General features: G+C 44.5%; 1 protein-coding gene across 2 annotated transcripts; it reads right to left on the bottom strand.

Annotated features, from left to right (window-relative positions):
* Positions 1-3,320: 3,320 nt before the first annotated feature.
* TMED2 (transmembrane p24 trafficking protein 2) lies at positions 3,321-11,973 on the bottom strand. 2 transcript variants are annotated; one of them, XM_027853550.1, is made up of 5 exons: positions 11,754-11,973; positions 8,673-8,865; positions 5,959-6,066; positions 4,861-4,960; positions 4,226-4,314 (listed from the first exon to the last, which is right to left on the bottom strand). In XM_027853550.1, the coding sequence occupies exons 1-5, from the start codon at positions 11,931-11,933 to the stop codon at positions 4,311-4,313; spliced, it is 585 nt and encodes a 194-aa protein (XP_027709351.1). In that variant the 5' UTR covers positions 11,934-11,973; the 3' UTR covers positions 4,226-4,310. The 2 variants fall into 2 exon arrangements, with proteins under 2 accessions (XP_027709349.1, XP_027709351.1); XM_027853548.1 differs by lacking the exon at positions 4,861-4,960 and having other exon boundaries at positions 3,321-4,314; positions 11,754-11,957.
* Between the last annotated feature and the right edge of the window lie 1,425 nt (positions 11,974-13,398).

Here is a 13,398-nt window from a genome sequence, read left to right on the forward strand (position 1 = left end):
CCCTTTGTAGCTGAATTCCGTAGAGAAAAACGTCTAAAGTTGGTGCCTTCACTTTCTCTTCTCACTCTTCTTAACTCCTTGCAGTCTGGCTTCCGACCTCATCATTCCCCTAAAATTGCTCTCCAAAGTTACTAACGATCTCGTAGTTGCCAAATCCAATGGGAGACGTGTTCTCAACCCTCATACTTCGTGCCCTCGATCAAAAAGCCTCTTCTAAGTATTTATGACGCCCCTCCCTCCTAGTTCTCTTGCCTACCAGACCGCTCCACCCCGTATACTCATCCAGGCCACGCCCCTTGACCATGGGTATCCTACTGGGCACTGGATTTCATTAGTTCCCATGATTCAATGACCATCTCCATGCTTGCAATTCTCCAATTATTATCCATAGACATCTTAAACTCAATCTGTCCCAAAACATAACTTATCACCTTTCCCCCAAACTCTCTCCCCTTCCAAGCTTCCCTAGCACTGCCAAAGGCACCGGCGTCCCCCATCTCCCAGAATCAAAACCTGGGTGTAATACTTGTCCCCTCACTCTCACCTCTGTGTCCAATCCGCTGCTGAGGCCCTTGGAACATCTCTCAAAAACCTCCAATACCTCGACGCCTCGGCGCAGACCCTCATCTCCTCATGCCTGGACTACTGAACTGGCTGCTGGTGGATCTGCTTGCCTCCAGGCTCTCCCCACACATCCATCCTACTCAGCTGTCAGTGATTTTCCCACCACGTCCCCCCCTCCCCACACCTCACCCAAACTACTCCGGCGGCTCCCTATCCCTTCCAGCCTAAACTTGCACCACCTTCTGCCCACTCAGGTGTGGTTCAGAATGAGCTGGGAATCCACTTGATTTTTCTCCCTCTGGGACCGTGTCCCTCATCCCTAAAGGATGTGGACTACATGGCCTTGCCTACTTCTGAAACCGTGTGGGTGAGCCTGAGTGATACCCTGCCAAAGCTTGCTTCCTCATCTATGAAATGGGGGTGATAACTCCGGCACAGCCTACCTCACAGGGAGGGTTACTCTAAGAAAGAACTTTGTCAGCCGTCCAAGGGGACACAAAGAGGAGTCAGCATCCCGCGGGCTCCATTTCTCCCACTGCTTGTGTAGCTGCCTCACTGGCACATGTAGACAGGTGACATCTCCCATCATAGCTCCTCTTCCACCACCAAGAACGTGCGGTAACAGGCAAGATGAGCCCCAAGTGAGCAAAGCACAGAGGTCACAGCTGCTTGGCCAAGGAAGTGTCCTTTTCCTGGGCCCCAGGTCTACCCAGTGACCCATACAACCCCCAGGAGTACCCAAATCAGACAGTAAGAGCATAAAGCCAAGCAGCATCCATACAAAGAACAAGGTCATAGGACCTTCAAGTCTGAACCCCTCATCTTTTACTGTCATGGGCATATTTAAACTCTCTGGGTCTATTTTCTCATTTATAATATGGAGCTGGGCCAGACAAGTTCTGAGGAACTTTGAAGTTCAAAATCTACACTTCTTTGGTGATTCTTTGATCCAAAAAGTGACCGATAAACAATAATGTAGGAAAGTGTATTAAGTGACCTGAAGCTAGAATTATCCACGCTAGGTCTCAATGTCTGTCCTCATGTATAAAGTGAGGAAGTTGGAGCAGACCTCAAAGGTCTTTTCCAGTCCTAAGCTTATCATCCTATGATTTCCACCCAGGACAATCAATCTGAGATTTCCCTGCACACTTAATATTGATGTTGGTAGCTCCTAACATCTCGATGACACAGTGGCTAGAGCATGGTGCAGTAGATAGAGCACTAGGGCCAGGAGTCAGAAGACCTGAATTCAAATCTGGCCTCAGACACTTACTACCTGTGACCCTGGGCAAATCATTTCACATCTGCGTGCCTCAGGTCCCTTAACTGTAAAATGGAGATAAGAGCACGTACCTCCCAGGATTGCTGTGAAATGAAATGAGATATTTGTAAAGCATTCAACACAGTGTAAGTGCTCACACACAATAGGTGCTTAATAAATGCAATGATCCTGTCCCTTATAGATCAATGTCCCAAATAGGTCTGTTTATTCTGCATAATAGCTTTCTAAACCAAATTTTTCAGGACAAGGTTCTAAAGGCAAGCTTCAAAAAAGTGAAAGAAGATGACTATCTACAAGAATGAACAAAGAAAGGTAGGTCTATGAATTGCATTTCTCAAACCTATGAGCTGGAATGGTTACAACTCTGTATTTTCAAGCCATTAATTTACAAGCATAACTTTAAAAATAAACCATATGAAGCTTAGAAATACTTCTGCAAAAATTCCAACTTTTATAGCAGCTACCATTACTCAAAGACCACTAAAAACTTGAAGTTCAGTAAAGATGAAATTATGGCATTTGTCCAGTTGACCATTTATAAATACATACTTCAGCCCTTCAAGGATCCAATTTCATCAGCTGGGTAAATATCTGAGCTATTGGAAACCACAACCCTGCTACAGCGTGTCGTGAAGAGTGGCTGTGGTCACTCTGTAGCCACTGAGGCCCTCTCGGAAGTGAGGCTGGTCCTTGGAGAACACAGTCCCTATCACTAGGCCCAACCCTGAAGTCTTTCCAGCTTGATGGATCTGCCAGAACTGGAGTGCCATTGGCACAGCCTGTAGTACCCAGGGCCAACCCACCCACTACCACCACCACCACCACCACCCCCCATAGCCCCAAGGGGCCTAGAGGTGAGTGGGACTAACAGCATCATGAAATAACTGAACCCCAGATACTAAGGCGGCTTTTTTTTTTTTAAAAGAACTGTTTATTTACTGGACCTGGGTCAAATTAGATACACATCCAATTTTTAATTTACATTGTTGAATTTAATTTTGAAGTGTTTTTACACGAAATAAAACTGGCATTCAACAGTTACACTAAGGTGAAAAAACTCTCACCTTATTAATAAACTGCTGCAAGTATTTTGCCCAAAGTCAAAAAACTTCTTACTCTGAACATGAAAACCTGTAACAAATTTTAAATTAATAGTACAAAACTCGTTACTTGTAGTTTTCCCCCTTGCAAAGATCAAAAAAAGTACAATAATATACATCAGTCACAACATAATCCTTGATCAGCCCCACACCATAAACAGATGCTTCAATTTTCAGCCCATCATCAGAGACCAAGAAAAAGTCATTTTTCATACAAAACAAAATTCACATGTGCATAAAATGAAAGACAAGGAGAGGGGAAAAAAAAAAAAGAACCCTAGTATTGAGAATTATACTCAGTCTTCTTTAGCTAGCCGGTGGCCCAAAATGCCACTGTTTCTGATCAAATAAATGGTGGCTGTATAACATTGCAATAACATCCAAGAGCAAACTTTAATCCTTTGGCATCAGGAATCCAGATTTTCCCAACTTAGATTAACACGTTTTAAGTGCCAACACAGAGGTGAGGGAGGGCAATTGGTACTTAGTCTTTTTTAGCTGGCACGTCCAGCTACCAATTGCTGAAAACAGCCTCCAGCCTTTGTTTGACACATCCAAAGTGTCAGGCAGAAACCAAAACTGCTTGGTTAGCCACTTGTTCTATACTTAATACAGATGGCTGAGTCCTGGGGTCTAACTTCAAGAACATTCCCATTTTCTTTAGGGGAGAATATAGTTTGTGGGCTTGTCAAATAAAAACTACCCTAAATGAATACAAGTACCCAGTTACGATAGTGTATGCCACAAGGTCAATGATTCTATCCGTTACTAGCAGGACAGTTTTGAATGATTTAATCTGCTGTTCCTTAGAATTTCACAGAACTGAATTTTTTTTTTTTTGCTGCAGGTTTAGAGATCCAAAGACATGTACAATCATTTTTAGTAAAAGACTGTATTTGCCTTAGTGCTGTGTTATGAACAAATTGTATTTCATCATGAAAACCAAAGAAAAACAGGACAAACAAATGTGACTAAATCACACTTCATTTATGGTGTTGGAGCTCTGGAATGCCCTGTGGGTTGGAGGCAGATTTCAAATGAGAAGTTATGCCAATTAAGTGTCAAAGTTGTCAGGACAGCCTTGCTAAGAAGGTGTATTTTCAAAACGTAGTCATGAGGAAGAAAGAGAAGCAATTAGTGTACAGTTCAGAAAACAAAAGCTTAGAAACTATGTGATGTCGTTGTGACCAAGATGTTTGGTAAACAGTGAACTGGGAGTTTGGGACCATCAGGAAAAGCCTTCTCAGACAACCCTCCGGACTTCAAAAAATCTCTTCAGGTAGTAGATCTGTCCCAATGTCATGGCAACTAATACGAGAGCTTCAAAGAAGGACCAGAGGACCACTCTGCTGTTTGTGTTGTCATTAACTGTTTGGGAGCAAAAGAGAGCAAGAATCATTGAATTTTGTAAAAGAGGCATCATCAACTGTCCCAATTTTTATAGTCACCAATTAATATACTAGAAAAGGACCTCGAAAAACATGGGCTTTTGTGTTTTCCTTCTAGCCACTTCAACAAACTTGATTTGATGAGTCCTTAGACTGTTAAGAGGGATCATGTTAATTTTACAGAAAAGGAAACTGAGACTCAGAGGGAGATGATGAGGCAAGAAAAAGCCCGACTAAAGCCAAAAATCTGGAGAGCCAAAGAGATGCTGGAGGCAGAGACAGGCAGATGTGCCCACATGTAGGCTGCACTGGAGAGCAAGGATTAATCACCAGACTTCCCAGATCCTTGGAGAGCAGACTCCAGTAACTGACCAAGCAGGTTACAGAAACCACTGCAACTGACCCTCCCAACAAATCCGAGAGACAGCTAGAACACATTTCTTTTCTCAGATCAATCGAATTCTCATCCATCTCATTTCTTAGAGGATGCTTGGCTGGAGACCAAAATAGAGGTGACAGTTCTCACCAGGTTCTGCCAATTCCAGTCTCAGGTCTGGGGGAGAACAGGAAGAACTCCAGAGGGGAAAGAGGTACCTCTGCCCAGGCTGCGCTCAGGAGGATCTTTTCTATGGGAAAACGTATTCAAGTTTGACTCCAGGGAAACCCTTTACCTCCCATTGTCCCCATCACCCTCCTTGAGGTCACCAGTCAAGTCTGGCTGGTCCTTAATCCTCTTGCCACACTGAGTTCCAAAAGCAGGTGGTAAGCTAAAAATTCTTTTGTAAGTTGATTGCTGCAAACTGAATAAATTTTCCCACAGAAAAGAGAAGGTGCCAACCTGCACTGGGACAGTTTCCTCCCTGAGAGATCTCTCTAGTACAGACAAAAAGACAACAACCAAGATCCCCCACTTTTACGTAGAGGAACACCTGTACTTGGCTTTTCCTTCTTAAGCACGGTTTTTTTCTTTTTTAGTGCTTTGTTTCCAACATATAAAGTTATGCAACGTATTATGTGTTTTAAAAGCACACTCGGGCTCCCTCCTTAAAGCCTCTTTATCAGTGCTGTCAGAAGCTGACTATCTTTTCTTGGTTAATAACAGCTGACATTTGCCACAGCACACATTATGTCATTTAAAAGGAGACAGGAGGGGCAGCTAGGTGGTGCAGTGGATAGAGTGCTGGCCCTGGGGTCAAGAGGACCTGAGTTCAAATCCGGCCTCTGACACATAATACTTACTAGCTCTGTGACCCTGGGCAAGTCACTTAACCCCACTGCCTAGCCAAGAAATAAAACAAAACAAAACAAATTAAAAGGATATAGGAAATATGCTTGCTACTCAGCAAACAGTGCACTTTGGGGGGTTCTTCAGACTATTCTGGTTGAGTGACTCACCTGGATTTATGACATTCTTGAATGAACAAGAAGTCCTCAGTAACCAAGTGGCTTAGCCCAGTGCTCTGTAGCCACAGACACAAAAATTTTACCCAGATGACCATAACTTTTCATGGGAGGCAAAGATGACACAATTGAAAAGATGTTCAAGCTGCTGAAAAACTCAGTCACCTGCTCCACCCTGCCCCCCAATGAAGGGAGGCTCGCCAGAGTTACTGCTTCCACTTACTTGCTCTGTGTATTCTCTCCCGAACTTCCATATATTCCTGTTCATGCTTTACCGCTGTCATGGCCACGGCGAGCTCATTAATCATCTCTTCCAGCTTGTTCTGATGAGCTATTGGGAGAAGGGTGGAAAGAATAGTAAGGACAGACTTCTTTCTGACAGCATGAAAGAATGGGGACTTACACAATTAGAAAATACTTCTCCTGAAAAGGCCAGAGCCACACAATTTCAGAAACACGCTGAACCATTCTACATCTCATCTTGGAAAAGAGCTAAACTTTCCTGAGGATGACTTAATCTTGGAATCATATTATAAAATGCTTACCAACAGAAGGTTTTCATAACTGATTTCTTCCTTTGATTTTGTGGATGTTAGAGGGCCAACAGAAGAAGGCAAAGAAAAGGAAAGAGACTCAATAGGGAGGGTAACAACCCTAATGTCATGGAATCCAAGTAAATCTTAACTTTTTTGGCAATTCCTTTACATGAAAGGCAAAAAAAAAAAATACATAAGATCCCAGAATATGCTATCACTATGTTTTCACAATATTTAAGTTAAATGCCCTTCACACCTTAAAAGTTTCAGTATCAACTTGTAAGCAACATAAACAGAACATTTAAAGTAAAGAGGTATCTCTAATCAGAGTAAAAAACTATGGACCATCTGGGGAAGACTAAAGATGCCCCTCACACTCCTTTATAATATTCAAAGGAGCAATTTTAATACAGTGGATAATAACCAATACTTAAGTACAGAGACAGGTTCTCAGGAGTACAAAGATTTTCAGCCAGGTGCACCTCTGATTAAGAATGAACACAGGGTATATGTATTAACATCAGTTCTGACAGGAAAAAACTACTCGCTTCCAGGTAGTGCGATTATATGACAACAAGTAAAGTAAAAAACAAACACTTCTTTAAAAAATGAGCATTTTGGAGGAATCTCTACATAGAAATGTAAGATCCAACAGGACAGAGCTTGGATGCCCAATCACCCTAACAGGATAGGAAAGACAATAGATAATAAATGTGCTGTTAGAGGGGCAGATGCCAGCCACATAATAACGGTGGAGTTGGACTATAAATCAGAGCCTTCTTGAAGGCTTTGCTCAAAGAGTCCAGTGCACTACATGGAACCTTTAAGGGAAAGGCTTGATTTGGCAGCTACCATTCATTGCCATTAACAAGCAAAAGCAAGGGTTTTAGCTCTTATGTTAAAGGATTATTTCAGAACAATTCACTGTTCACATTCATCAGCCAACATATCTACACTACTCACACAGGGCCATCTTCCAGCAAGATGGAGAGGAAAAACAAAGATTTTCAAACCCATACCTCTCACTGGAGATTAGATAGCCTTGCACCATGAAAATAAGGTTCTGAAGAGCGAACATATAAATTACAGACAGTCTGCTACTGTCTGTCAAATACAATCACTCAACTAATACTGACCTTCAAGAGATCCAAACGAGACATTTCACCCTTGTCACGATCTTTTGCTACTCCTACTGATTGCTCCATAACAGAGCAAAGGTTACCATGCTAATATTTTGAGACATGCTGAAAAAACACCAGCTTATGCCTAAAGTTTTATACACATGCACAGTAATTTTCCATCAGAATAGGAACCTTAGTTGCCAGCAGACTGGTTTCTGCCCCCCATCTAATGGCACCAGGACCACTTTGAGTCTCATCAATGGGCACCTCATTAGTGATAACTGATAATAATGATTAGAATAAATTTTCACCACTGCGCCAAAACACAGCCGTGGAAGGGGCTCTATATGATGTATAAAGACATTTCAAACACCTGGGTTTATATTTCTTATCCACCCAGGCCTCGAAATATTTAATCATGTTAGAGTAAGCCCATAAAACTTCACACGCATCTTATCGTCATTAAAACAGCAAGTCAAACTTCAATCAGGTTGTAAACTAACTGGTTTATATTTACTTATAACTCTCTTGTTAATCTTAAAGAAACAAAATAAAACATTAATAAATGATTTATGTTCCAAATAACATAATTTAAAACAAAATCAAAGATGCATGACCATGTCTGTTAAAAAAAAAATCTCCCTACAAATCATACTTAGATCTAATCATGTATAGGTTTTTTTTTTAATTTAAAGTAAAAAAAGAGGGAAAAACATTCTCATGCCAACAAACTGAGGTTAGAAAAAAAGAGAAGCACAAATTAGACATTAGTCAATGAATGTATGCAAAAGACAGGAGGCTAATGAGCTGTCAAAAAGCAATCCACATACCATCCCAGGTATCTCCTCCACCTAAAGAAAAGCGGAAGAGATAAACACAGGCGCCCAAAAAAGAGTTGCAGATAAACTAGGCATTTATACAATGGCAAACAAAAAGGTCAGACCAGTATTAGCACAGTAATGGAAGAACAAATAATCCAAGAAGTATCCTACGTGGTGATAACAACAAAAACTGATTACATGGAACTGAGCAGAAAAAATACTGGCTTTCAAAAACCAAATTCTCTGCTGGGAGAGGAAATAAGATTTAATAACTAAGTGATAATATCATTTCTGCTACTTAACAAAATACTCATTCCAATTAGGGATGTTGAAAAGAATGTCAAAGAGGACTTAACCAAGAGTTCTATCCAGATGGGCAAAAAAGTGTGCTAAGCAAGTCCACCTCTCCCCCAAACAAAGGAGCATCATGTCAACAATCTCTTTCAAGGTTCTCCGTACCTTCTGTTTCCATGTCTTGGCCCTTTGGAGCTTCTCCAATATCAATAGTGAACATCACTATCTTGGGAGTCATGGTGGACATTCTGTTGCTAAAACAAAACTTGTAAGTTCCATCCATGTGAGCTGCAAAAGTATATTTCCCGCTGGACTCTCTGTCACCTTTATAGATTCCTTTATTATCAGGTCCTGTAATCTGGAGTGGGAAAGAAACAAAGCAATATGCCCTGAAACAAGTTTCAAATTCATAAATCATCAAAGTAATAATTGTCTGACTGGTGGGAAATCTACTAAGAAAACAGAACACACAAGACATCTGCTTTGCTATCAACTCCCAAAGTAAATCATAGGATCACAGAGAGCTGAAAGGGTCTTTGGATAAAATCTAATCCAACCCCCTAATTTCACAGAGGTGCAGAATGGGACCTAAGGTTTCCTGACTCCTGAATTCAATATTCTTTCTCCTCTACCACACTCTAAAGTAGTACCATAAGCTAACAAGATCATGCCCTGGAGCCTAAATGACTTCCTCCTCTCTGGGATGCAGATTCATTACCTGCAAAATGAAGCACTTGTAAATAAATATGTAAATAAATAAATAAATTCTAAGGTCCCTTCCACCTCTAAATTTAGGATTTCACAACTGTTTCTCCAACTAGATTGCCTACCCAACTAAGACCCAGTTCTCATGCCTTCTTGCATCACCAATTCATTTCAACATGAATTTATTAAGCATGTAAGGGGCACTGGATAGAAAAACAAAACAGAAAAGATCCAAGGCTCTCAGGAAGCTGACATTCTACTGAGGAGATAAAGTGTACGGCAGGCAAGTCAATATAAGATAATATGAGGAGGGAGCGATAACTAACAACTAGGAAATCAAGAAAAGATTTCCACAGAACGCAGCAACTGAGAAGCAACTTGAAGGTAAGGATCCTAAGCATCAGAAGTGTTATGGGGACAACCTGTACAAACGTTCTGAGGTGAGAGATGAAATGGATCAGAGGAGGCCAGTTTGGCTGGAACACGGACAAAAGGGCAGAAATGAAAATGAAGCCTGAAAAGGCAACGGTGAAGCCAGACTGTGAAGAGCCTGAAATGCCACTCGGAGGAGTTTACATTTTATCCTTGAGGCAAAAGGGAAACATGAAAGATTCTTGAGCAGGAGTAACGTTGGTCAAACCTGACTTTTAGGAAGATAATTTTAGCAGCTCTATGGAGAAGTAAAGGGAGAGAGGTGACACAGCACACAGAGAGCTGGGCCTGGAGTCAGGAAGACCTGAGTTCAAATCTAGCCTCAGATACTCCCTACCTAGCTGCATGACCCTGGGAGTCACTTCACCTGTTTGCCTCAGTTTCCTCATCTAATGGGGATAATAATAGCCCTTACCTCCCAGGCTTGTTTCAAGGATCAAATGAGATAATATTTGTAAAGCACTTAGCACAGAGCCTGGCACATAGTAGGTGCCATAGAAATGCTTGCTGCTATTATTATTAAAACAGATAGGCAAGAGGAGAGACCTGGAAGCAAGGCAAGAAGTGAAGAGGGCCTGAACAAGGACGGTAGTGGTGTGTCTAGAAAAAAGGGGACAAATGCATGGTGCCTAACAAACACAACAGGCACTTAATGTCTACTGCTAATAACAACAATAAAGCCCAAGTTTTTGAGAAACAAGGTAAAGGAAGATTATAGCCAGTTAGCTGACAGCTTTCTTAACACAGCAGTTGCTATAATCATCAATGCCAAAGAGTAAATCCAGTATTTTTCAAATGCTTTAAGGCACCTAAATTTAAAGATACTGTAAGCTGTCAAAACAGAGAGCCTCAAGCAGAAACAATTTCTAGATTTTTAGGGATTTGTGAATTTTTTTGTGGGTTTAGTCTCACTGTTTGATGTTCCTGTTCTGGAGACCACAGAAGGAATAACCTTTAATTCCCATTACTTACAATCATTTATGATCCTTCAGTGTTAAACTAGAACTCCTAAACACATTTTTTAAGGAAAGAAATTAATCCTTTTATTTTAAAAGCACAAGCGTTTTAGATACTATTTCTTTGATCCTTCAGTAGCTTCCCCATAACACTCTTGAGGTAGTTGTGGCTGATCTGCTACCGGAAAAGGGCCCCAAACTGTTAAAGCTATCAAGCACCCTGCCAGAACCCACAGACTAGACAACATCGGGTCACTAGGAGGTGATGGAGGCCAGCAGCCTCGGCCTGTCCTGTCCTGTCCCCCTAACCTTCTCACACAAAGCACAGAGGCTCACAAGCAGCTGTCCTCCCGGCTATTATCCAGACTGGCCCAGGACGGCTTTCTGGCACGGGGCTGCTCCACATGGTTTTTGCTAAAGCTCAGCATCAGGTTACAGTGTCCAGGGTCACTCAGCAGGGTCCCTCACAGAATCACAGCGGGCAGGGCCCTGGAGATCTAGGCCAACCTCTTGATTACACAGAGAAGGAAACTGAGGCTGAGAAAAGTGCAGCGATTTCCACAAGGTCACAAAGATGATCGAGTCTGTGAGCGACCTTCCAACGCATCCCGGCCTTGGTCTGGAAAGGACCCCAGGCAGGGAAACGATCGGGCCTGGGGATGGGAAGTGGGGGACAAGCCTCTGCCACACCAGCTCTGACCACACACACACATTTTAAACCGGACCTGGACAGGACCTCACCCTCGAAAGGAGTGTGAAGGGGGTGAGAAGAAAAGTGGAAAAGAGAGAGAAGGGGGGAGGGGGAAAAGGAGGAAGGAAACGGAGGGAAAGAAAAGAGGGGAGGAAAAGAAGAAAGGAATGGGGGCAGAGAGGAGGAAAAGTGCCGGTGAAGGGCCGAACACCACCCGCTTCCCCTAGCATGCCCCGGCCGCCCCACGCTCCGGGGAGCTTGGGCCTACTGGCACGTTACCCCTAACTGGCAGGTGGGGGAACTGAGGTTCCAAGAGGTGACTTTCGGGGGAGAGGCTACTCAGTCCCAGGCCGGCGCGCCCCCCTCCCCCTACGCCCCCAGCCCCTTCTCGGGCGCGCGCTCCCGCCCTCGGGCGCGCGCACCGCCGCTGCCCCTCCCCCGCCCCGCCCCGCGCGCGCGCACCTCCACGTCGATGTCCAGGAAGCCGCCCTCGGCCACCTCGAAGATGAGGCCCATCTTGGTGCCCGAGGTGACCCGCTCGAAGAAGCACTCCTCCGCGTGCGCGTCGATGCTAACGAAGTAACCCGAGGCCGTGGCCAGAAGAGCGGCCAGCAGCGTCAGCACCTCCGGGAGCGTCACCATGGCGTGCGAGCGGGCACGGGGCCTGGCGGGGGACGGGGACTAGCGCCGGGACTGCGGCCTCCTCAGCCGCCGTCGCCGCCGCCTCCTCCTCAGCCTCCGCCTCTTCCGGTTGCTGCCACCCTGAGCGGGAAGGGGCGCTGATGCGGGAGACGCCGATTGGCGGGCCGGCGCCACTGCCACGTAACGGCCGCACGGTGGCCGCCGAGGGCCAGCCTTGCCCCGCCCTCCCCGCGCCGCGGACGGCGGCGCCGAGGGGACAAAACGCGTTCTTCGGGCTTCGTGGAAGCCCGTGTGTGGTTCCGGGAGCGCGCGCGCGGGAAGGTGGGGTCTAACTGAGCGGGCTGCAGGCTCCTCCTCTACTTGTTGGGACCAGGGGGCCCTGCCCGGCTCCTACCCTAAAGGAACGAAAGACAGTGACCTCAGTGCCGATGTCCCCTCTGACACTCGCTAGCTGGGTCACCTCGGGCAGGTCCCTTAAGCTCTCTGAGCCAGTTTCCTCATCTGTAAAATGGGGGTAACAACATTCGAAACACCTGCTTCCTTGTTCTCAACAGTTGCCAACTTAGTGACCTCATACGAGTGAATTAGTTGAGTGTCATTTTCCACATCTGCTGTTCTGAAGAAAGCCAATGGAAACGTGACATGTTCTGAGCCTGGAGAGGACTGACGAGCAATACAACTCAAATGCATTTATTAAGCGCCTTCTGTGTGCCAGGCTTTGTATCAGATGCCGAGTATATATACAAAGAAAAGATGGGAAACTGTACCTGCTCTGCGAGAGCATAAAGCACGCACACCTAGAGGCAACCTGAACAATATAGAGTAGATACAAAGTAACAGCAAGCAGCGTCAGTGAGAGAAATAAGGGGCCATCAGCAAAGACTTCCTTAAAGGGAGGTGGCGTCTGAGCTGTGCTCTGACAGAAAGCAAAGGTGTGCAGGCAGAAGATGGGAGCATCGTCCTGGGGCTGCACTGGAGCCTGCACAGAGACGAGACCTGGGACCATCCCATGACGTGTTTCCAGCTCTCCCTGGCAGCTTAATGATAAATGAATTTACCCTTTGGTCAAATCAAGTCAATAAATGTTTATGAAGGACCTACTATGTGCCAGGCACTGTGCCGAGCTTACAAAGAAAGGCCAAAATTAAAAATCCTTGTTCTCAAGGAGCTCTTGTAGAAGGTGGGATGTTATCCGGGACTTAAAGGAAGTCAGGGCAGCCTGAAGGCAGAGGTGAGGAGAAAAGAGCATTCTAGGCCTGGGGGAAGGCCAGTTAAAATACACAGAAGCAGGTGGTGTGTTTTGGAGTGTTGTGCAAAGAACAGCCAGGAGGCCAGTGTCACTAGATCACAGAGTAGGTGAAGGGTAGTAAGGTATAAGAAGACTGGAAAGATAGGGGGAGCATTTATTAAACACCTACTGTGCACCAGACCCTGTGCTAAACGTTGGGAATACAAGGAAAGGCAA

This window comes from Vombatus ursinus, unplaced genomic scaffold (genome assembly GCF_900497805.2).
Source record: "Vombatus ursinus unplaced genomic scaffold, bare-nosed wombat genome assembly UNPS02009994.1, whole genome shotgun sequence".
Taxonomy (NCBI): domain Eukaryota; kingdom Metazoa; phylum Chordata; class Mammalia; order Diprotodontia; family Vombatidae; genus Vombatus; species Vombatus ursinus.

Bases quoted from the DNA above. Each gene is read 5' to 3' on its own strand.
- TMED2 (XM_027853548.1), bottom strand. From the start codon at position 11,933: ATGGTGACGCTCCCGGAGGTGCTGACGCTGCTGGCCGCTCTTCTGGCC. The intron at 6,067-8,672 runs GTACGGAGAACC...TTCTCCCAATAG, and splicing joins CCAAGACATGGAAACAGAAG to CTCATCAGAACAAGCTGGAA. The intron at 4,315-5,958 runs GTAAGTGGAAGC...GCTCCCAAACAG, and splicing joins GGAGAGAATACACAGAGCAA to TTAATGACAACACAAACAGC.